The sequence below is a fragment of the Podarcis melisellensis genome (assembly GCF_964234715.1).
Source record: "Podarcis melisellensis genome assembly, chromosome: 1".
Taxonomy (NCBI): Eukaryota; Metazoa; Chordata; class Lepidosauria; order Squamata; family Lacertidae; genus Podarcis; species Podarcis melisellensis.
The window spans coordinates 125,190,759-125,214,473 of record NC_138528.1 but is presented as its reverse complement, the minus strand read 5'-3'; the positions used below and the strand labels follow the sequence as shown (position 1 = coordinate 125,214,473).

At 41.6% G+C, this 23,715-nt stretch overlaps 1 protein-coding gene across 1 annotated transcript in view; it reads right to left on the bottom strand.

The window, feature by feature from the left end:
* BMPR2 (bone morphogenetic protein receptor type 2) overlaps window positions 1–23,715 on the bottom strand; it is a 91,330-nt gene that overhangs the window by 46,213 nt on the left and 21,402 nt on the right. The window contains exons 2-3 of the mRNA XM_081911965.1: window positions 6,630–6,803; window positions 3,318–3,497 (exon numbers count right to left, since the gene is read on the bottom strand). Of these exons, the coding sequence (XP_081768091.1) occupies window positions 3,318–3,497; window positions 6,630–6,803 (354 nt within the window). The remainder of the gene's footprint in view (window positions 1–3,317; window positions 3,498–6,629; window positions 6,804–23,715) is intronic.

Below are 23,715 nucleotides of genomic sequence, written 5' to 3'. Positions count from 1 at the left end.
GAAACTTTCCTTTAGAATTCCATCTTTGTGTTAAGAGAAAAATATACAATTTTTTTACGCTGGTGTAAACAGAGGCAGAAATAGGGCTGTCTTAAGTCTACACAGCTGTTGCTTCAACTCATCTACCAGTACCCATAACTTTGGGAAATTGTAGTAGCGTGAAATACAGTCAGTCCTTAGCTATTCATAAGATGGTATCAGTAAACTAACTACAACACTAATGTTTATTTAGAACTTCTGGCAAACTAGAGAATGTACCACAAGAGATAAACCAAGACAAAATAACAGGGAATGGATATTGCAATGCATTAATTGGTTTCCAGATGGCACACTGAATCTCTGAATGGTCCTAGCAATGCATTAAAACAAGGTTTACATTGTAGTTTTTCGCCAAGATGCTAGCAAACAAAAGTCCCCAAGCTTGGACTTCAAAATGAACTTTGGGAACTTTTAAAAGTTTCTTCAAACTGCAGGCAAGCTTTTAAAACCCTCTGCTTATCTTTGTTAGTTTACTCCTTCAGCAAAAAGCCTTCTTTGCCAGGATCTATCTACTCAAAACACACTCCCCCTTCCTGACTTGGAAGCTGCAGTGATGGAAGCAGAAGAAAAGCTGAGAAGTAAATTTTATCCCTCACTACTACAGCAGCCCTGAAGAGAACATGCCCGCCTTCAATTTATTTATTTCTTAGGACAGCAATGCAGTATTGTCATACAGGCATGCTGCAGAGCAGTGATGGCCAAACTTGGCCCTCCAGCAGTTTTGGGACTACAATTCCCATCATCCCTGACCACTGGTCCTGTTAGCTAGGGATGATGGGAGTTGTAGCCCCAAAACAGCTGGAGGGCCAAGTTTGGCCATCACTGCTGTAGAGCAAACCTGCAATTATGCTGGCCATGTCATTTTCCGGGAGTGTCTCTGTACGCCATGCAGGCCCAGAGAGGGAAAATAAGATGGGGGACATGAGAGCAACTTTGATCTGCAGTGTACCATGACCTCACCTTGTTCTGTTAGAGCTTTTTTAAAAGGAGAAAGAATAATATCAATTGCCTGCTGCCACCTAGTATAGGAGAAGAGACCGACCAGGTGCTGCACAAAGGGAGTCAACACTTTCTTTTCTTAAACTTTTTTTTTACAAACCCCAAGTGCATCCAACAATGCATGCTGAAAGTTTAGAAGGGAAAACAGGGGGACCTGTTAGTTTCTTTCTTTCCCACAGCCTGGGAGTGAGAGAGGGAAAGGGGAGGAGGGGTAGGGCAAGGGAAAACACATAGGAAAGCAGATCACAGCACAGTAGCTTTTCAAGCCGGGGACAAAGAGAGGCAAAACTGGCAGTCACAGAGTAGCATGCTGCTCTTCAGCCAATGAAACACCAGTACTATGGTGACCCCCCTCTTGTCTCCCACCTACTTTTCTTTCTGCCTTCCAACCTTAAGACTCCTGTATGTTAATTTTGTTTCTCAAGCACAGCTACTGATCATAAATCATCTAACTAGTAAAGAAACAATTCTGCTCCAGAATTAGAAATTTCCTCTTGGTATGCAAAGCAATCTTGCAAAACATTAACAATGCATATATGGCCTAATTATTGTTCTGAGATGTTTACAGTCTTACAGTATGGGGCTTGCAGGATGCTTACACAGCATTTGTCTGTTAGGGAATATTAGTAAGTCCAAATTGCATGATTTGTATACCATTTAACTCTCCACAACTATCAATTTCCAGCAGATATTGAGAGCAATATTTATTTTGTTCTTTTAAGATGAAAGTTCAGTTTAGCCCTGCACTTCAGTACTGGTTAGTAATATCAGTTTCTTCCAATATAAATCATAATGAAAACAATGAGATGAAATAGCAACAGGGAATATGAACCCAAAGAAGACCATTTCAGATTCTTACTGCAAATAATTTATCCTCTTTGTGGTTTCTTGTGAAGCCTCATTTTATACATATAGAACATTGAACAATATTCCTTTCTTGCTGTCAAACATCCCAGTTTCTGAAATCACGTTGTTTAAATACCACACAATACCACATAAATTTCCATTATTTCCTCCTATGTTGCTTTAAGGCTCTCTCACTATAAAAACATAATCCCTTCTACACAATATTAATGGTTATGTGCCGATTATATTAAATACCACAAATTTAAATTCTGTGTTGATGTCTAAAAACATATGCTCTTACATTAATATACAGCATTTGCAGCTAATTAGGAGCATTACTTATTTTCCAGGACTATATGTATTTTGACATCTACACACAAGCCAGAGCAATGTCTAAATTGTCTTCCAATGTTGCAATTCAAAAAATACTGGGCACTGGAGATAGATAGAAAATAAATGATTGTAAATATATAGGCAGTTATCTCCCGTTAGTCTGGAAGTAAAAGAGAGCTTTGGGTCGTGTTGCCATTCCAGATATTTTCTATCAGAGTGTGATCCCAGTCTCAGCATAATTATAGCTCAACAGAAGTAGGAAAAACAACATTGCAATGCAAAATGTAACCTCCATATGCCTAATACAATTCTGTACAGCTGTGGTTATGATTTGTGTTCTCCTTTGCAGTAGCTTCACAGATGCCGTTGTTTGAAGTATTCCAAAGCCACCCTAACCATCATGCAGGGCAGAGTCAAAGCTAGAGTGGAAGGTGGGGGAGGGCGTAAAAAAACAAAAAACCACTGTGCCAGCTTCAGGAACTACAGGGTGAGATCTCATTTTTTTAAATATGCAAAGAGTTCATGATGGCTGGGAGTTTCTTGAAGGTGAAATATTGAAGGCATAATCTAAACAATTCCAACAAGGAAGAGAAGTACTGTAGGAAGCATCTAAAGAAACCAGTGTGGCTGCATAAGGAGCTTTTAGATGAGCTGAGATTTAAAAGGGGCATGTATAATGGGAGAAGCAAATCACAAAGGAAGGATATAAAGAAGACGCCAACACTTTCAGGGAGAAGGTCAGGAGGGCTAAAGCTCAGAACCAAGCTCAACCTTGCAAGACAGGTTAAAAGACTAAAAAGGGTATTTTGAGCTATTTCAAAGCAAGAGGAAGAGCAAATAGGCCCTCTGCATGGAGAATAAGACCATGGCAAAATAATATTGCCACAATGTTGTAAAGGATATACAAGCGAAGCCTAAATTATTTTTAAGGTGAAACATTGTATAATACAACAGATAGCTTACATACTAATAGAAAAACAAAGTTAATTTCAATCTTTAAGTTCTCATCAGTGAATTGCATGTGGAGTCTATTAGTAGCAATGGTTTCTCAGTTGCTCTTAAATCATGATTATCACACAGCCTGAGGCACTCTGACTCACTGAAAGGCGTTCCATCGGTAGGGTCTGCTGGTGGAAAATTCTCTGTGAAGTTGAGATTGCACAAGTTGGAACTGCAGCAGCAGAAACGATATGTCCCATTCTGAACCAAGGAAGGGGTGGTTGTGACGATGCACTCCTCAGAGTGACAGTCTTCAGGGTCTCCTATATGAGACCAGCATCCTGGAGGGAGAAAAAGGTTGTAAATCAAATAGCAGCATTTCTTTTGGCTATTTATTTAGCTTGTGAAACTTTTTACATGTTTTGCTCCTCAACTTCATGCTCTTATTAGATTGTCTCTCACCTAGAAAAATCCCTCTGCCTTTTAAGACCAGGGAAACACTGCTCTGAATCCTTTCCCTAAGAGAAGTGTCACCTGCTGGGACCTTGGGTAGGGTCTTTTGCAGCTCCATGACTTTTTGACATTAGGACATTTTTCTTTCATCTTCTGTTTTTAAATATATGCTCCTTTTCTTAAATGGGTATTATGTGACTTGGACTATGTACCGTATTTTTCGCTCTATAAGACGCACCAGACCACAAGAAGCACCTAGTTTTTGGATGAGGAAAACAAGAAAAAAAATATTCTGAATCTCAGAAGCCAGAACAGCAAGAACAGCCCTCTTGCTGTTCTGGCTTCTGTGATAGCTGCGCAGCCTGCAATCGCTCCATAAGATGCACACACATTTCCCCTTACTTTTTAGGAGGGAAAAAGTGAGTCTTATAGAGCAAAAAATACGGTACTTTCTTTAGCCAATTTAACTGCATTCTCTTATGTGGGTGGATTTCACTACTGAGACGTGCATTTTGTACTAATGCTTTAATGCTGAAAACAGATTCAATTTCATGTAAGAAAAGTTGTATTAAAGCAGATAAAAGCCTACACAAACATATTTGTGGTGGTTCTTTTCATTCCAACAATTTAACCACTGTCTGTGTCCCAAAACTAAACAGTCTTATGACCGTAACAACCTGGTCCTGGCAAAATATCAAATGCACCATAGCGTCTTCAAATTGTTCATTGGTTTACTGATTTGTGACTCATTTACATTATCAGCTGCATACCAGTCCTTTCATTCCACTTCAGGTGTGTGTGTGTTCGTGTGTGTGTTCAAGGGTTAGTCAGAGGCTGATGCATGTTTTTTGAAACTAATGCATGTTCTTGATTCATTTCTCTACCGCACCAGACCAACAGATTACACATACAATTGCAGGGGTCATCATGTCTGGCATGCAGGAAGTGGACAGAGCACAGTATTCAATTAAAGTATGCAGTGATTCGTCCTGAGCTAAGACAGTGAGCAAAATAGTGTGGCTAAAATTTATCAAGACTCCTGAACTGTTGACCTCTGAAACAAACCACAGGTGAAGCATTCCCAACTGTGTAAGCGAGTTCGCATTATCCTGGCATTTTGCCTTCAGGTTTCCAACAACTTCTGGTTATGTTGGTTGTTTAAATATCATACTTTGATTTAGTTGATGAACCTGCATCTAACATTTCAGCTTTTAAGGGAGGTACTATGTATTTATACCACTTTTGCATGTTCCCGTCCCCTACTCCCAAAAAACTTCTTTTTTTCATTGCTGTATGTAGTTTTAGGGTCTAATTACATATTTTGCTTCATAACTTTCCTTCTGAGTGGGATAGAGACTTATTTTTTAAAAAACAAAATGGAAGTTCAGAGTCTGGGGCCCTTAATGATCAGTAATGGAACTTCCTTCTTTTGTATGGCTTATTCATTTAATCATCCTTATTAATCATCCAAGACTGCTCAGTGTTATGTTAGAGACTATCCTCTATGCTCACTTCTAATTCATTGCTATTACCTATTACTATTTTCATTAAACATAAGCACTATGACCTTGTTTTTGCTTTCTGGTAATTTGTAGTGTTTTATCTATTTCTACTTAGCAGCTCTATAATCACTAGCATATCAAACTTTAGATTGCCATGTATTAAAAATTTCTATAAAGTATGCTTGAAAAAATTGTGGCTTGGCATAATTGTAATGTTGCCCAGAAGCCTAATAATGATTAAGCTATTGGGAATGCCCTATGGACATGCACACGGCTTTCCCAAGTGAGTATCCTCCCCACCTTTTCAATTTGACCATTGACCATTAACTTACATTAATGCTAACCACCATTTGCAACAATGGATAGAAGCAGCTTTGCAAATTTGCTGATAACTATGGGCATCTTAACACCACTGAAGATGGAACTGTAGTTAGCTTTAGCTTGAGGAGGAGAGGGGGGTGCAACAATGAACTGGGAAGGAGTCAGGAGTCATACAATTAAGAGAATCAGAGCTTTTTTCGGGGTGTGTCATAGACCATCTGTCCAACCCCCTGCTCAATTCAAGAGTCCCAGAACTAGAGCATCTTCAATATATGGCTAGCCAACCTTTGCTTGAAGAACTCTAGTGAGGGAGAACTCACCACTCCTCTAAGTAATTGATCCCACTGTTGAACTGTTCAATAAGTTTCTCCTAATGTTCAAATGAAATATATTCTCCTGTAAATTAAGCCCAGTCCTGGCCTTTGTGGCAGCAGAGAACTGAGAAGAGTTATGTCTGCACTCAGCTGTTCTTCAAAATGAGGGACATTTGTTTGTAGATTCCTTTGTGATCAGAAGGCAGTACAGGGGTACCTTATTTTGAGTCAGGGATCCGTTCCAGAGCCCTGGACACTCAATGAATGGGATTCTCGACAAAGCGCCGCTCTGCGCATGTGCGCAAGCGGCAAACCTGGAAGTATCCCGTTCCGGTACTTCTGGGTTTGCCACGGATGTTCGCCAAAATGGACGGTCGATAGGGCGGACGTTCGCGGAGGTATTAAGGTAAAGGCTAAGGTACCCCTGAACTTTAGGTCCAGTCACGGACGACTCTGGGATTTGCGGCGCTCATCTCGCTTTACTGGCCAAGGGAGCCCCGGCATTTGCCCGCAGACAGTTTTTCCGGGTCATGTGGCCAGCATGACTAAGCCGCTTCTGGCGAAACCAGAGCAGCGCACGGAAACACCGTTTACCTTCCCACTGGAGTGGTACCTATTTATCTACTTGCACTTTGACGTGCTTTCAAACTGCTAGGTTGGCAGGAGCTGGGACCGAACAATGGGAGCTCACCCCGTCACAGGGATTCAAACCGCCGACCTTCTGATCGGCAGGCCCTAGGCTCTGTGGTTTATGAGAAGATACATGTCTAAAAGTTTTACAAAAAAACTGCTACCTGCCTCTGAATATTAAGACCTTTGTGACAAGTAGATTAAGTTATGTTTGTTGTCATTATTGCTGAATGCCATTATTGTTGAATGTTACCTTGTTTCACAAGATGGATCTCTCCTTCACGTGTTTTCTCCCACAGACCATAGCAGGTGTTGCCTTTCATACACAAAACTGTACCATTCTCTTGAGAAATTCGACTTTCGCTAATTCCATGATCATTTTGGTACTGGTCCCTAAATGCACATGTCGTCTCTTCACTCTGTGCAGCTAAACAAGAAAACAAAAACAGGCAAGTTTACAAACCAGATTGTGGCACTGATTGTTGACAAAACTAGAAGAGAAAAATATAACTGAAGAAACTAGAAGAGTCATTTTCAGGGCTGGCCCTTTCATTAGGAAGAGTGAGGTAGTCACCTTAGGTAGCTGATTTTGTTATCATTAAAGGGCAAACAGGCAGAGGTGCTGGTAAGTTTTTCTTCCATGTGCAGACAAGTCATGCTTGGGTACTATGTATGTTGGCTAGATTGCCTCAGGTAGCAAAATGTCTTGGCAATTTTGGTACTTCAGAACTTTCAGAAAAGCAATACCCAACTTCCTGTTAGGAGCTGCCACTGGACCCAGTGCAATTCCTATTTATGTGTATGGAAAAATTTTCCTCTGCAGTATCTGCTTTCCTTTCCTTTTTTGTGAATATGCTGTCCCGGGATAGTTCTTCCTCTCACACTAGAACACCAGAGATCACCATGTCAGAAATATATTATAAAAGGTAAAGGTAAAGGTACCCCTGCCCGTACGGGCCAGTCTTTACAGACTCTGGGGTTGTGCGCCCATCTCACTTAAGAGGCCAGGGGCCAGCGCTGTCCGGAGACACTTCCGGGTCACATGGCCAGTGTGACATCGCTGCTCTGGCGAGCCAGAGCTGCACACGGAAACGCCGTTTACCTTCCCGCTGGTAAGCGGTCCCTATTTATCTACTTGCACCCGGAGGCGCTTTCGAACTGCTAGGTTGGCAGGCGCTGGGACCGAGCAGCGGGAGCGCACCCCGCAGCAGGGATTCGAACCGCCGACCTTTCGATCAGCAAGTCCTAGGCGCTGAGGCTTTAACCCACAGCACCACCTGTGTCCCGCAGAAATATATTATACTTATCCAAAAATCCTATTTGCAGAACCATTAGTAATGAAGTGACACTGAGTACTACAGCAGAAAAAAAGCACTTAAAGGTGGCCTGCAGCAGCATCACAAGCTTGGTACATTTTATGGTATTCATAAATGAAGATGCTTTAAATATTCAGAAAGGGAAACCGGATGAATAGGAATACATTCAGTCCCAGGCCACATTATCAGTAAATCTTAGATCATCATCATCATAATTAGTCTTCCCACTGAACATACATCTCCCTTGAGCTAGAATATTAAAAGATCAAAATGTCTTAAGATCCCAGAAATTCAAAGGAATTTTTGTCCACTTTTCTTTTTGATACACTCCAGAAATTAGGCCATACCTCATCAAAACAACCCTATATAATTATTTCATTAGAAAGAAAGACTCTTCAGAATGAAAGAAGCATTTAAAGTCCTTAAACTAGTGCACAGAATTTAAACTGGTTGAATCAATCAAAGCAAAATGCCTATTTTGTGCATTTCCAGATTTTTCATAGATAAGTATTCACTGGGTTGCCATGCCTGAGCAAAGCATTGTGTAATAATGTATCATAAAACAAAGGGACTGGATAAAATTGATCCATAAGTGACTGCCTTATTAAAATAGTGAAAGGGAAAATACACTAATGCGAAATTATTTTTTTTGCTTTAAATCAGAATTTTGCCACTTTCTAGCATCAAAGAAAAAATATGCGAACTTTCTGTAAAGGAAGAAATACACACTAGCATTAACGTAGCATTTTTGACAGCAAATATCACAGTTCATATGTTCATTGTGCCTTTCAATATATATTCTTTCCACAAAATAATTTTGACATTAATGACCTAGAGTAAATAGAGTCAAATCAGATTTGAACTAGAACTATACTCAGCAACAAAGTTCAGCCTCTTTAGCAAAGCTACCTGCCGATTCTATTCTTCTGTTTTCACCTTTAGATATGCTACGACAAGAATCTGCATGTAAATCTTCACCTACCATTTAGACTATAAAAGCAATTAAAGAGGGAAGGCTTTCCAACAGCTCTACCAAAATCACTGTGTATACATAGTCTCTTGCAGCAAAAACAATCAGAACTTTGTGGCCCTTGAAAGCCTAACAAATCTATTTGCGTGGCGAGGCCCTGGGCCCACAGTTCCCACAGAAATAAACATACAAGCACAAATATGTTGGATTAATGGGATAAATTAGGCCACAACTTTATTGGTTAGAGATGTGAGCAGTTTGGCTTAGGCAACTGGGTGAAGCAAGACTATATCCTGACTCCTGCCCGGCTGCAGGAAGTCTTGAAAGGGTCAACCATCAATAGCGGGAGCCTTGTGATACATATCAATTAAAAACTCCCCCAGGGTCACCGATGGGGTCGTGGCATGACCCTAACCCATGACCAGGCTTCGGACAGGAACCACACACCTGGATCCCTTCAATGGGACACCCTTAGCGTGGAGGAGCAGGTGGAGGCAACAGCTTCCCCTCCCATAACAAGGCTTAAAGGTAAAGGGACCCCTGACTATTAAGTCCAGTCACGGACGACTCTGAGGTTGCAGCGCTCATCTCACTTTATTGGCCGAGGGAGCCGGCATACAGCTTCCGGGTCATGTGGCCAGCATGACAAAGCTGCTTCTGGAAACCAGAGCAGTGCACAGAAACGCCGTTTACCTTCCCACCGTACCTATTTATATACTTGCACTTTGACGTGCTTTCGAACTGCTAGGTTGGCAGGAGCAGGGACCAAGCAACGGGAGCTCACCCCGTCACAGGGATTTGAACCTCCAACCTTCTGATCAGCAAGTCTTAGGCTCTGTGGTTTAATCCACAGCGCCACCTGCTTACCCAATGCCTCACCTTACAAAGTTGTGTTGATTGCTACAAGGTAGGCAAAAACCAAATGGCTGGAGCCAATTTGCCAAGTGGAAAAATTCCTACCCGGCCCCAACAACCAGGCGACCGAGATTAGTCATAGCAAGGCCATAGTCAAGCAACGCAAGAAAGAGGGTGAGTGGGCTGGCAGATGCACCAAAGTAGATGATAGGTTAGCCGGGGGGCATGACGCGGCTGGGCATCCTAGTGACATGGGCAGTATCCCTCTGTCCACTGCTGGGTAACTGAGGTCCTGGAACCCCTCCTGCAATGCAGCCCCCCTGGAAAAGGGGAGCTGTATTGTGTGGTGAGGCCCGGGGCCCTGCAATTCCCACAGACAGGAACCACATAATGTGAAATCTTAGTTGGCAGATATATAAATGGGGAATAATGTAAGGTAGGAACTGAATGGCAATGAGGTGCAAAATTTAGAAAAAAGACCTTCAGCTAAGATTTCACTTCATGCATCTGATGAAGTAGTCTTGGGCCCCTGAGAGTTTATGCCAGAATACATTTGTTAGGCTTTCAGGGGCCCAAAGAATGCTGTTTTTACTACAAGAGACTACCGTATTTTTCGCACCATAGGACGCACTTTTTCCCCTCCAAAAATGAAGGGGAAATGTGTGTGCGTCCTATGGTGCGAATGCAGGCTTTCGCTGAAGCCTGGAGAGTGAGAGGGGTCGGTGCGCACCAACCCCTCATGCTCTCCAGGCTTTGCACACCTCTCCGCAAGCAGCAGGAGCCCAGCGCTGGGCTCCCGCTGCTTGCGGAGAGGTGCCTGCATGCCGAAGCCTGGGCGCGCTGAGCTCAGCGCGTCCAGGCTTCGCGGACCTCTCCGCAAGCAGCGGGAGCGTTCCCGCTGCTTGCGGAGAGGTGCCTGCATGCCGAAGCCTGGGCGCGCTGAGCTCAGCGCGTCCAGGCTTCGCGGACCTCTCCGCAAGCAGCGGGAGCGTTCCCGCTGCTTGCGGAGAGGTGCCTGCATGCCGAAGCCTGGGCGCGCTGAGCTCAGCGCGTCCAGGCTTCGCGGACCTCTCCGCAAGCAGCGGGAGCGTTCCCGCTGCTTGCGGAGAGGTGCCTGCATGCCGAAGCCTGGGCGCGCTGAGCTCAGCGCGTCCAGGCTTCGCGGACCTCTCCGCAAGCAGCGGGAGCGCTCCCGCTGCTTGCGGAGAGCTGCCTGTTTGAGGGCTGGGGTCGGGGGAAGCTCTAGCTTCCCCCGCCCCAGCCCCGCACCTGGGGGGGAAATAATTTTTTCCCCTTTATTTCCCCCCCAAAAAAACTGGGTGCGCCCTATGGTCCGGTGCGCCCTATGGTGCGAAAAATACAGTAATGCAGAAACATTTAGGCTGTATGCACACAATGATTTCTGTGGAGGAAATGACAAGGCTTCTTCTCTCACTGTTAAAGTAACAGAAAACCTGTTTCTATTACTATAACAATACAAACATAATTAAGGACCATAGACCCGAATTAGCACAAACCGTGATTTCTGATTCTGGTTTGCCAATTCAGATATCATACCAAACTATAGTTTTCAGAGCCATTTTCGACATAAGCCAAATGACAACCTGTTCTCTTCTCTTAAAAAAGAAAATAAGCTGAAACTGATGTCCACTCTATTGATATATAAGGATAGCACATACGACTATTTTATTGACATGAAAGGAAGCTGAGTTTTCTTTGGTTTTTTTTACAGAGCTATATAGGGTAAGCATTACTGCTGAATGTACTAAAGGGAGGGGGAGAAACATCATAAAAAGTGTTTCAAGCTAGTGTGGAGAATGTGTTACTCCTCATAGGAATTATACAACAGGTCCCCACCCAAGAGTACTGCATTTGTATTATAAAAAGCGCCAAAACCAGTTTGACCAGAGACTATGGCAAGGTAATTGGCAGCCCTATTATGCAATTTCCAAATATCTGAAAATAACACTGCAGCATAAACTCATTTAAAAAGTTTTTTTTTTAAATTGTGACACCTCTTGCTGATAGAGCACCCAACACTATATTTACAAAGCAGAAGATTCACAGCATAAGTTGTCCTACACAAGACAGCAATGGATAACAATGTGTGGCGGTATTTGATAGCACTGATGGTCTAGGAACTTCATGTCACATACCTTCCCGTTATCTTACACATTATTTAAGTATTCTGCAAAAATTATATCTTGCTGCGGCACATTACATGCTCAGAAATTGTCTTGACTACTAATGTAACCTTCCCCACTCCTGCCTTTCAGACATTTCTGAAGACAAAGGATTGCTCTTGCCTTGGTTTAATAACTGTAGATCTATCTCTCTCTCTCTCTCTCTCTCTCACACACACACACACACACACACACACACACACACACACAATTTTATTCTCAAGAACAGATGCTTTGTGCCTGGAATGCTCAGCTGTCCTGTATTTTCTGATCCTTGGCACTGACTGCCAAAGAAACAAAGAAAGGATGTTGTTTCTATCTTCAGTAACAAAGGACAACACAGTTCCATGTGTAAATGTTAAGTATTTATGCTGTGACTCAAGGAAAGGAGGAAATTCACACATTTCACTAACTGCAAATTATTTGCTCCTTATGAAATCTTGACTTGTGCAACTGTACACATAAATTAAAAGGATAAGAACTGGAGTTCTGCATCAAAGTGTTACAGTGTAATTAATATTCAAGCCACTCCATTACATTTCCTGAGCCCCAATTTTCCTCCCCACCACCCCAGTTAGTCATGTTAGCATTTCATGACAACTAAACATACTTGTACACATTTGAAGCTTAATTAAAATCTTTTGGGGTTTCTCCCCAGTGGTCTCTATGGGTGCTCTATCTTCAGTCCCTGGGGACACTTTAAAATAACTTCTCAGTGTGAAACCAGATATTCAAAAGTTTTGCTGAGGGCTAATCTTTGGGAAAACACTTGCATCAAGAACCTGATAAATAACTGCTCCTGCATGGAAATAGTTAGGATACCCTGGAAACAATTTACATAATAGCAGCAGCAGATTCTTTTGTCACCACAAGCATGGAAAGTGCTTCTGTCTGAGAGTGTGTAGTTGAAGGGTAAACCAGGTTAGATATTAAGTTACTGCATGAGTGCATTGTATTCCCAGATCAGCGATGGCATACCACACTAAGAAAATTATTTCTAAATATCTGAACTGACGCACAATCTTTCATAATCACTTTGGAAGCAAGAGTCAGTCACAGTATTGAAAGACAAGATATTGGATTATTTAGTCCAACTCCTGTTCTAAAATAAAGGATTATATACCTAATTCATGTCTGGAAGAAGTACCCAACATTTTATTAAAATCACCTAGGAAGCTCAGACATCCTTCCTGAGCAGTTTATTCCACTGCAAAGCTGCTCTAAAATCACTATATTGCAATTTAAGGTTTTTGCTGTTTTAACAGGGTAAGATGCAAAAACTTGGGCAAGCAAGTGATCTGCCACTTCTTTCAGACCATCATTCTCAAATACATTGCCATTGTAATCTTCTTATTTGAAAAAAATGTGCCTATTTTTCCTCAGTTTTCCTTCTCAACCTGATTTTCTGAAACAAATCATCTTGATAACTTGTCTCTTGAGCAACAAGCTCCTTGAATTCTTTTGACCAGAATTGAATGCAAGCCTGCATTAAGTCTTACTAGAGCTGCAGCACTATCCTTACTTGCCAAAATCTTGGAAATAATGCTTTTGTTAATACAATTTTTAAAAGCACTGATATTTGGGGTCACATCATCACATTGTTAATTCATGCACAGTTTCTTATCCATTGTAGCATCTGAATTACTGAGAGGAGCAACTGTCTGGCCTCTTAGCACCCTTCTTATATTTATTCTTATATTTATATTATATTCTTTTCACCTCTTCTCATTTTCACATTTGACATTGTTGAGCTTAGTTTTGTTATTATCTACCCAACTCAGCAGTGTTTAAAATATTATATTAATCGCCATGATCTAGTCTGCTAAGTGATATTAATTGTATCATGAATTCACAGCCCCTCAGAATTTATAAGATTTTCCACACAGTTCCAACCTGGAAACTTTATCCTATATTGCTTCTTCCTCATATATCCATGTTGTATTATTCCTTCCTATTGCAGGTGTTCGGCTTTATTTTACATCACTAGGCTATGGTAACTGGGCCCACATCAGCCCATAGGGTGATATCCAACTGTGGCCATCCCCAGTGAAACAGATCTGCACACCTTAATTTTTTTCAACACGTTGCCAGCTTAATTATTTCTATTATTTGCTCCAATGTTTCCCCAAATGCAGACAAATGCAGTCAAACTAGCAAGCTTACACATTCCACGGGTGGTTTCCTTCCCCTCATCTAAACATAAGACACTGTATCGCAGGTCTGCGTAACTTCTAACGAACCAATCTGAACACAGCTCTCCAGTCATTTACCGTGGCCTGACAGTTCCCCTATTTTTAAAGTCCCAAACAGACTGCAAAAAGAAGTTTAAGCAAGCTTCGGGTGAGCAACCAAATAGGAATGTTCTTTCCCCAGATTTTAAAGTTGATAAACCTACCCTGCCTTTAAGGAAGGGAGACAGAAGACAATGTTGGGAAAGCAGATGGAGAAGTTTGGTTGCATAAGTAAAAAATCCTTGTTCTAGCAGAAGCACTTTGCTGCATACTGACCAATATGCATCCTAAGGAGATATTACCACACAATTGCTTCTCTGAGAAGGAGCTATGCTTGTTGGATATATCAAATTACAGTAGCGGAATCCCTATTTTTAGGGCAACAACAGAAGTTATAATAAAAGCAAGGCATTTTCCAGCAGCTTAGTTATATGAAATCTCAAATCGCTTCATGAAGTACTTACAAGTAATAGTTTTAGAACTGTAGCTACTGAATCCAAACCAGATTACTGCCTTTGGTTCATAGATTATTCATTAATATTGAAACAGTACTTTAATGACTTGATGCTTACAGGAAAACGGTATGTTGTAGAATTTCTTCTGAGCTCCTTTCTTCCAGGAAGGAAACATGTTCTCTATTTTACATGAGTAAAATGCTTTGATTTCAGGGAGTCAGAAGAGTATTTAGGATGAAAATGCTTTGGAAATGTATGACACTTCTTTTTCCATTAACCATTTTCTGAAAGTTTAATTAACCAGACACTGGTTTCAGAGATGTATCAGCCCAGTTCTGCTCATGGAACTCTCACATGAATGGAGGGGGTGGCAGCAATTTTTTTTCTGATTTCCCCCTACAGCCTTTAGCAAAAGACTGTCCAGGAGGGTTGATGGAATTTATATGAAACAATACAAGCATGGTATGAGAGCATGCCGGGGGAAATGGGCAACTGGTAAAGAATGCCTCCATCCCTCCTGTTTCTTCAGCCCTTTCTGGGTTGCAGTTCACGGAAGGACTCCTTGCATTCAGGGAAAATTGTGATGGATCCAATACATTAGGCTTTAATAAATAAAATGTGATAATTTTTATATTTTTCTTCATGAATCATAACTACTAGTATTTGGAAAAAATGATTTCCTTTATTACTACTCCTACTACTAAATAGAAAGGCTATTTTAATAGAACTGCAAAGAAGTTCCGATGAAGGTTTTTGTTAAGTTTCACTTTGAACACTTGACAGTTGGAATTTTGGTTTAAAGAAAAAACAAAAACATTGAACAAAACCAATTTCCTCCTCAAAATGCATAACAGAGCATTCTCTGTTATTTTCCTAGCTGCGTCATTCCTAAGAGGAAACTGGAATTCAAAATGCCCAGCAACAGAGCTATAAATTCATTGGCTTCAGAGTGCAGGTACCAAAAATGTGATCTGCAACTCTCATCAGCTGCAGATAGCATCATCAATGGCCAGGGAAGATGAAAGTTGGAGTTCAATGACCTCTGGAGAGAACCATGTTGGCTACCCTTGCACCAAAGGAAGAAAGGACTGATTCCTCATTAAGATAGAAAATTGTCACCTCTAAACAAGTTCCCCATTCTTTCCATGGAATGTGCACTTCCTTTTACAAACCGGTATTTTTAACCCCCCCCCCTTCTCTTCCTTCTCCTTCCAATTCCATTGTTTATCAAGAAGTGCAAGCTATTCACATATATATCCTTTTACAAACCGGTATTTTAACCCCCCCCCTTCTCTTCCTTCTCCTTCCAATTCCATTGTTTATCAAGAAGTGCAAGCTATTCACATATATTTACACCAGTGACTTGTCCTGAATTAGTAATGTCTGCATTAGTCAAAAGCAAAAGAATAGCTCTGTTTCATACCTCTTGCATCAATGTTCCTGGAAAATGATAATCAGAATTCTACCACCACTGTTTCTTAAAGTTATCTTAATATAGATGTGCGATTAACACATCTTTTTTCATAGTTGTGATAACTGTGAAATAATGAAATGCAACGTATTTATTTTCCACATTAATACATATGAAGGTTTAATATCTGAGAAAGGAAAGGCCTTCTCTTGGTCCCATCACCCTCACAGGCACATTTAGCGGGGGGGGGGGGCACAGGAGATGGCCTTCTCAGTCACTGCTCCCAGATTTTTGGTGTGTGGTTATTTGCTTTTCCAAAATATAAACATACAACAAAAACAATTCCAAATCTAATTGTCAAGATTATTCTGAATTCCTGACATTCCCCCCATCCCTTCCATTGATTCTATTTTCAATTGCATATCAATACTTCTCCAATTTTTCATCTTCCTAAATTATCTATACATTCTGTTAGATTACAAGTGTGCTTAAAATCCTGCTAATGTTTTGACCTGATTACAATGATTTTGTATATACATTATAAACATTTCCCATTCTTTGAAAAATTTCTTGTCTTCTTGATTCCAGAGCTTCCCAGTTAGTTTTGCCAATTCGGCATAGTCCATCAACTTAATTTGCCATTCTTCTCTGGTCCAGGGTTGTAAAGACTGCAGATAGAATAATTGGGTGCACTCTTCCCATCTTAGATCAAATCTATGCTGTCAGGTGCCATAAGAAAGCGGCAGAGATAGTGCGGGATAGTAAGCACCCCGGAAATGACCTCTTTCAGCTTCTGCCTTCTGGAAGAAGGTAAAGGGTTATAAAGGCCAGAACTAGCCGCCTGAGAAACAGTTTCTACGCAAATGCAATTCTGGTTCTAAACGCAGCTTAAGGGGTCTCTATAGTACAGTGTATTTTAAAATGGGGTTTTTGAATGTTTTATGTAGTTTTTCAATTTCATTGTTCTGCATGGGACAATGACAATAAAGATATTGTATATCATGTATATTGTATTGTCAGGGAACTGCCATCGGAGCCAGAGGCGGAGGGAAGGCTCCGGAGGGATGCCGGAGAGGGTCCCAGTAGGGAGAGAGGCAGCCCATCTGCTGGGGAAGGAAATCAGCGTAACACCAGTGGAGAAGGGGGGCAGATGGGGGAATCAAAGACGAGGCTCCAGCACTCCTCGCCAGAGACCAGCGGGGAGAGCACGGGTCCTCCGCTGCCCACACCCTCCCTGCGCAGAAGACTTCCGCACAGGGAGAGTAGGAGGAGACTTGGCATCAAAGAACTTCTTTGCTGGAAGAAGTTCAAGAAACGCCCACTGACGGATTCTGCCAGCGATTGAGACAGCCACGGGTGGAAGGCTGTCCAGACAGAAAAGGTTCAACCAGGCAACCTAGCCAGGAGTGGCGGCAACTTACGCACGAGCAACCCCTAGAACCATTACACATATATTTCGTATATATCGTATATGGTTGGGGTTGTTTCTTCCTTCCATCTCTGGGCTAGTAACATCCAAGCGGCCGTTGTCACATACATAAACAACTGCATCCAGATTTTGGAACTCCCTCTCTAGGGAAGCAGTACTGCCTCCCTATTTGCTGCCCTGCTGCCAGCAGGTGAAGCCATTTTTGTTCCAGCAGGTTTTGGGGAACTGACTGCTTTTAAAGAGGCTTTTTGGGGGGGGGTGTCAAAATAATGGAAAAGTAATGACACATTATAAAAAAAACTAAATATGCTTAAAGTCACTTGAAGTGATAAAAGATAATTTAGTATGAATTAAACTATGTTAAGTTTATCAGTTTTGCAAACATTATTTAAACTCTATTGCTCTATTTAAATGTGATGACAGCCCACTGCTTCACAATCATGCTAAAATGTAATAAGAATCTGAGCCACCTAGTAGCTGCATAGCATTTATCAGAATGGGAAGAAATTGAACGTCTTATCTTTGCCTTGGACTACACTTCATGAACTTTTCTTAGGCTGGCTTTTGCTTATCAGAGCTGCACTTGTAACGAACACAGGAAATACTATCGGGGGAAAGTAAAATGCTGCCGCCTTCCAGATGAGAAGAATTACTCAAGCACAAAACAATCTTTTATTTTCTTTTTTAAATTCATTTCAGGATACAATTGTAATTTCTTCCATTGGTATATTTTTCTGGGATAAGTTATAGATAACCTTAATTTATTTTTCTAATAAAGCAGGTAGCTTTCTAATGCTTTATAGACTAATGCTATACTTGGGAAGCCTGCACAGCTAAAGCATCCCTCCTCCGAAGAAACAATAATTTGTTGCACAGGAACCCAAGAAGAGATCCTTCTAATATATATGCCCTCTCCTCTCAGGGCAAAATAATAATTGCCCCAAGCAGCAATCTACAAAAGTTTCCATGCTGCCATAGGTACCTCCATATTAGGGGGCTTCCACCACCCACTCCTCTGTCAACAAAAGTTAAGGTGGGGTGATATTTACTAGTTTTTGTCTTCATCAGAACATCTTAAAGAATTATACATATGCCAGGCATGTAAGCTGAACATCATAACATGCTCAAAATGTTAGGATACAACATTCCATCAATTAGAACATCCCATCAGATGTCAAAAAGGTAAACAACTACACAACTTTCTGAAGACATCTCAAGGAGGCCCTGTATCGGGAAAAGCAATGACAAACCTAGACAGCAACTTAAAAAGCAGAGACATCACCTTACCGACAAAGGCCCATATAGTTAGAGCTATGGTTTTCCCAGTAGTGATGTATGGAAGTGAGAGCTGGACCATAAAGAAGGCTGATCACCGAAGAATTGATGCTTTTGAATTACGGTGCTGGAGGAGACTCTTGAGAGTCCCAGGGGCTGCAAGAAGAGCAAACCTATCCATTCTTAAGGAAATCAGCCCTGAGTGCTCACTGGAAGGATAGATGCTGAAGCTGAGACTCCAATATTTTGGCCACCTCATGAGAAGAGAAGACTCCCTGGAAAAGACCCTGATGTTGGGAAATATGGAGGGTGCAAGGAGAAGGGGACGACAGAGGACGAGATGGTGGGACAGTGTTCTTGAAGCTACCAGCATGAGTTTGACCAAACTGCGGGAGGTAGTGGAAGACAGGAGTGCCTGGCGTGCTCTGGTCCATGGGGTCACGAAGAGTCAGACACGACTAAACGACTAAACAACAACAACAAATTTGTTGTGTTTTTAATATGTTGGCAGCCACCCAGAGTGGCTGGGGCAACCCAGTCAGATGGGCAGAGTTTAAGTAATAAATTCTTGTTATTGTTATTTTGAACCTACGCTTTTATTTTATAACATACTCCACTTATGTCTCTCCCCCGCATCCCCTAATCATTACTTTTCTAAAATAAACTCTCCATCATATGGAATACTGGGGCTTGGTTAGCTGTTTTAGCCCACTGGGTTTCATCTACCACAAACTAGGCGCATTGCCAACACACTCTGTGCAAACAGTTTTGTGTAAACGGGGAGTAAAATAAAAGATGGGCTTCCTCCCAGTTCCCCAAATCCCAGGATAAAAGCCTAAAGGTTGGGGAGGCCCACGCCCCCAATTGGCTTAGAGGCTCATAAGCCAGGGTGGTGTCAGTACTACCAGTAGTAGTCAGAGCCATGAGCGATGCTTTCCTTCCTTGCAAAGTACCGGTAGATGTGCACAGTGAGGAGCTGGGATGGGGGCAGGGTGTTATCTCCACAGCTCTGTGCTACACCTCCAAGTGCAAGGTTTTTTTAAAAAATTAAGTACACGAAATAGTGTGGCCATGGGAGAAGGAGCCATCTTGCTTTGCACCAGTGATGTCAGACATTAACCAATAAGTGCCTATGACACATGAGCAATTATATTCCCTACCAGACTCTCAAATGACACACTAACATGCGGAAAAGAGACCACATTTTCTTAGCAATGAGCATTGTGGTTTGCCACAGAAGTTGTTACCTTGAGGAAAGACATCTGGATCCCTTGCAACAAGTGCAATTTACTGCAGAGAAAGGCCTTAGAGGCAACACAACAGAATCAACTTTCATGGCCAGAATGCTGCTACAGTACACCTATTTCACGCAAGCTACTCTGTGTCCACTGCAGCCAAGCAATTTATACAATCAGAGCACCAGACAGCAACACTGGGTTGATCCATCTGAAATGGCTGCATGTAAGTCCAGGCACAGGATAAGGGTGATCTTACAAAACCTAAACGCAACTGACTGCAAATGAATGTGAAAGTATGGTGGAACAAAATGTTCTGCAGAACATCATTTCCAATCAACATCAAATCTTATTACATCCATATAGAGACACACAGCCCACATAAACGTGGCTGTCAAATACAAAGCTGATATGTACCTACTGCAATCTAAGTAAACATAAATATAAACTGAGAAGTTACCTGCTCCTACCTTATGCAAGAAGAAATTCACAAATGTTTGCTTTGCTTAGTAGCCAGTCATTACAGGAGATCATGGTCGGCAATCTGTGCTGGGCTAAGGAGAGAGGCAGAGGGGAACTCTGGCTGCAAGGTGATAGGTGGGTTAATGGGTGGGGAGAGGACAAAGCAGTGTCCTCAGCCTGCTGGCAAAGAGGAGTGCCATGAAGAGGATCACTGTGGCAGAGACCCAAGCTCTGACCAAGCAGGCAGCAGGCTACAACTGGTGATAGCCAGAGTAGGGCCCTGAAATAGGGTCTTCCGTGGGTATTAGTGGAGCTGTGCCTCTCTCTTGCACCAGCCTGGAGCTGGTGAAGCAAAACAACAACAAACCTAAAACATGCACAGCCCTCTACTAAGATTGGCAGAAGCTGACAAGGCTTATGACATTGGTAGGCAAACTAAGGCCCAGGGGCCAGATCTGGCCCAATCGCCTTCTAAATCCAGCCCACAGATGGTCCGGGAATCAGCGTGTTTTTACATGAGTAGAATGTGTGCTTTTATTTAAAATGCATCTCTGGGTTATTTGTGGGGCATAGGAATTCATTCATCCCCCCCAAAAAATATAGTCCAGCCCTCCACAAGGTCTGAGAGACAGTGGACTGGCCCCCTGCTGAAAAAGTTTGCTGACCCCTGGCTTATGATATGGTGCTCTGCTGCTCCTATTGCCCTTGGGGTAAGGACTGATCTTCCCCTCTTGCCTCTCTCCAAAGCCCAATAAAAAGTGAGACTAGTTTAGGGCTGCCACCTTTGGTTTGACAAAATACAGGGCAGAACGGAGTGGGGACTGCATACCCCACAAGTGTGCTCGACCGGGACAACTAAATTTCTATCATGAGAGCATGACAGCCATTTTGGTTGCCATGATCTCACACACTTTTGCAGCCCAATTTCCCCCTCTTCAGGTTTTTAAAACCATATATGGTGTTAGTGCTGCTGAGTGGCAACTTGGATCAGACTGTGAACTGGTAGTGGGTCAAAACACACCAGCTGAAGCCTAGTAGGTACCATTTTGACTAATTCAGGTGTGACTGCAACCATATGCCTCTCTGATAAACTTTATTTTTGCTTCACCACTATCATCATTTATTGGACTTGTTGGTCACTGAAGGTCTCCAAGCAACATACAACTCATTTAAACACACACAAATATGTAATACAAAACATGTACAAACACAATATACAAATAAAAATTAATTCAATGAAAGGAAAGCATAGGCAGGTCTCCTCAACACTTAAACTCACAGCGATCCTTTGCAGTAGGTTAGGCTGTGAGATAGTGACTGGTTCAATATCATTAAATGGGGGGATTTGACCCTGGATCTACCCTGTCATCTACTACTACACAATGGTGATTTCTTGTGAATGCTATATTGCTATTTGGAGATCCTCCAGTTATGACAAATAATGTAGCTTAATTTACAAGGTAGAAACAAGCTTTTAAAAAGTTGGCAGGGCAGGTGCAGCATGCCATATAAAGTGACTACTGCAGAGATAGAGAATGAGGGGTTTTCATTCTTACCACTGCTATCAGAAGGCCCCACGATGCAATAATAATAGAAGTGTAGGCTGCCACTTACACAATGATTCCACACGAACAACCCTACTCTATGGCATATTTGACTGGAGTCCCAATCCTAAAATACGGTGCTTTATGACAAGAATAGAGAGTTTCATTTCTGTTCTAAATGTGAGGTGGTGTTCCACCAACCACAGTACTATCATACCAGGAATTTTGTTCAGAATTTTACATGTATTCATTGTATAGTAGACATTTAGTTACTTTACTTGTTAAACGAACGTATTATTCATAAATGAACAAGCAAAATACATACAAAGTATGCAAAAATAAAGAGGTTTAGCTTCTACAAAGCTATTTTGTTCAAACCAACTTCATTAATCCACATTAGTTTACATTACAAAGAATCTTAAACAATAGACTGTCCAACAGTCCCTAGAGACCCCCAGCTAACTGGAATAAAGTTCACTTCCCAGAAGACAGAGGGACTCCTGTTCTGCTTCAACTCTTTCTCAGCAAGTAGCATGAATCTATTAAGCAATCTGTTGCTATACAAAAAGCAACACTGTTTTATCAACACACAGTTCTTGTAATTGCAGTTTATCTTGTTTCACTAGCTTAAATGAGATGGGAATACGCTAAATTTGAAGAGAGATGTTATTCCTCACATCTGAATGTAAGTTCAGCAATAAGCTGTTAAGCAATATACCATTAATGAACAAATTATACTTTACCAAGCTCATAATACCTCTAAATTATTTAATATGTTTAATCAAAGTAAACAAATATAATTGCATAAAACATAATATCCAATGAACATGGTGGGCGGGAGAAAGAACACAGGAATACAATAAGCACATACAAAATGCAAATTACCTGGTTTTTTAGAATTTGTGAATGCACCAGATTTTTAATTTATCATGTGCTCTCCAAGCTGTTATGATGAATAACTTTAATCGCTTAAATAAAACATGTGTAGTACTAAGGGTCACAAACATTACAATTAATAGCACACATGGACAATATCTGAGAGAACTCCCAGATTTCCAACTGCGCTGCAGAGATAAGAGAACATAGTTTAAAATTCTTGACATCAATTCACAACTCTTTTCACCAGAAAGCCACTTCTCAAAGCTTAAGATAGACTTAGGCTGTTAATTTGCAAAACAAATCAGCTAACATAAACAAATACCATCTCTTGCAGCTGCCTAACATCACACTGCAGCCAATATTTTTTTTCAGTCACTGAAAACTTCAAAAAAAGGCATGAGAGGACAGGAACAGCCTCACAGCGTATCCAAGTAACAAACTCTTCATGCCATTTGGTCAGCCTAACGCACATTAGAAGCACACAGCCCCGCAGCTACCGGTACTTAGTTATAATAACTAGGTTTCAGTGTACAATTTTGCATCTCAGTTGCTCCATTCAAACACAAATCTTTCAGGTCACGTTTACTTTCTTACGTATTGCCTTATGAAAGATGCAAAATATTAACTATCAATCCTCTAATAAATGCATAAAACATCATTTTAGAAATCACTTATTGCAGGGGTCAGCAAACTTTCCACTGTCCCTCAGACCTTGTTGGAGGCCAGACTATTTTTTGGGGGGGGACGACGACAAATTCCTATGCCCCACAAATACCCCAGAGATGCATTTTAAATAAAAGCACACATTCTACTCATTTAAATAAAAGCACACATTCTAAAAACACCAGGCAGGCCCCACAAATAACCCAGAGATGCATTTTAAATAAAAGGACACATGTAAAGGACTCGTGTAAAAACACGCTGATTCCCAGACTGTCCGCGGGCCAGATTTAGAAGGCGAATGGGCCGGATCTGGCCCGCGGGCCTTAGTTTGCCTTAGTTACCCATGTAGTACTGTATATCAATCAAGTAGAATTAAAAACACTCAGGGTCTCCAATACTAAATTTCATGTACTTTCCTCTCTCATATACTC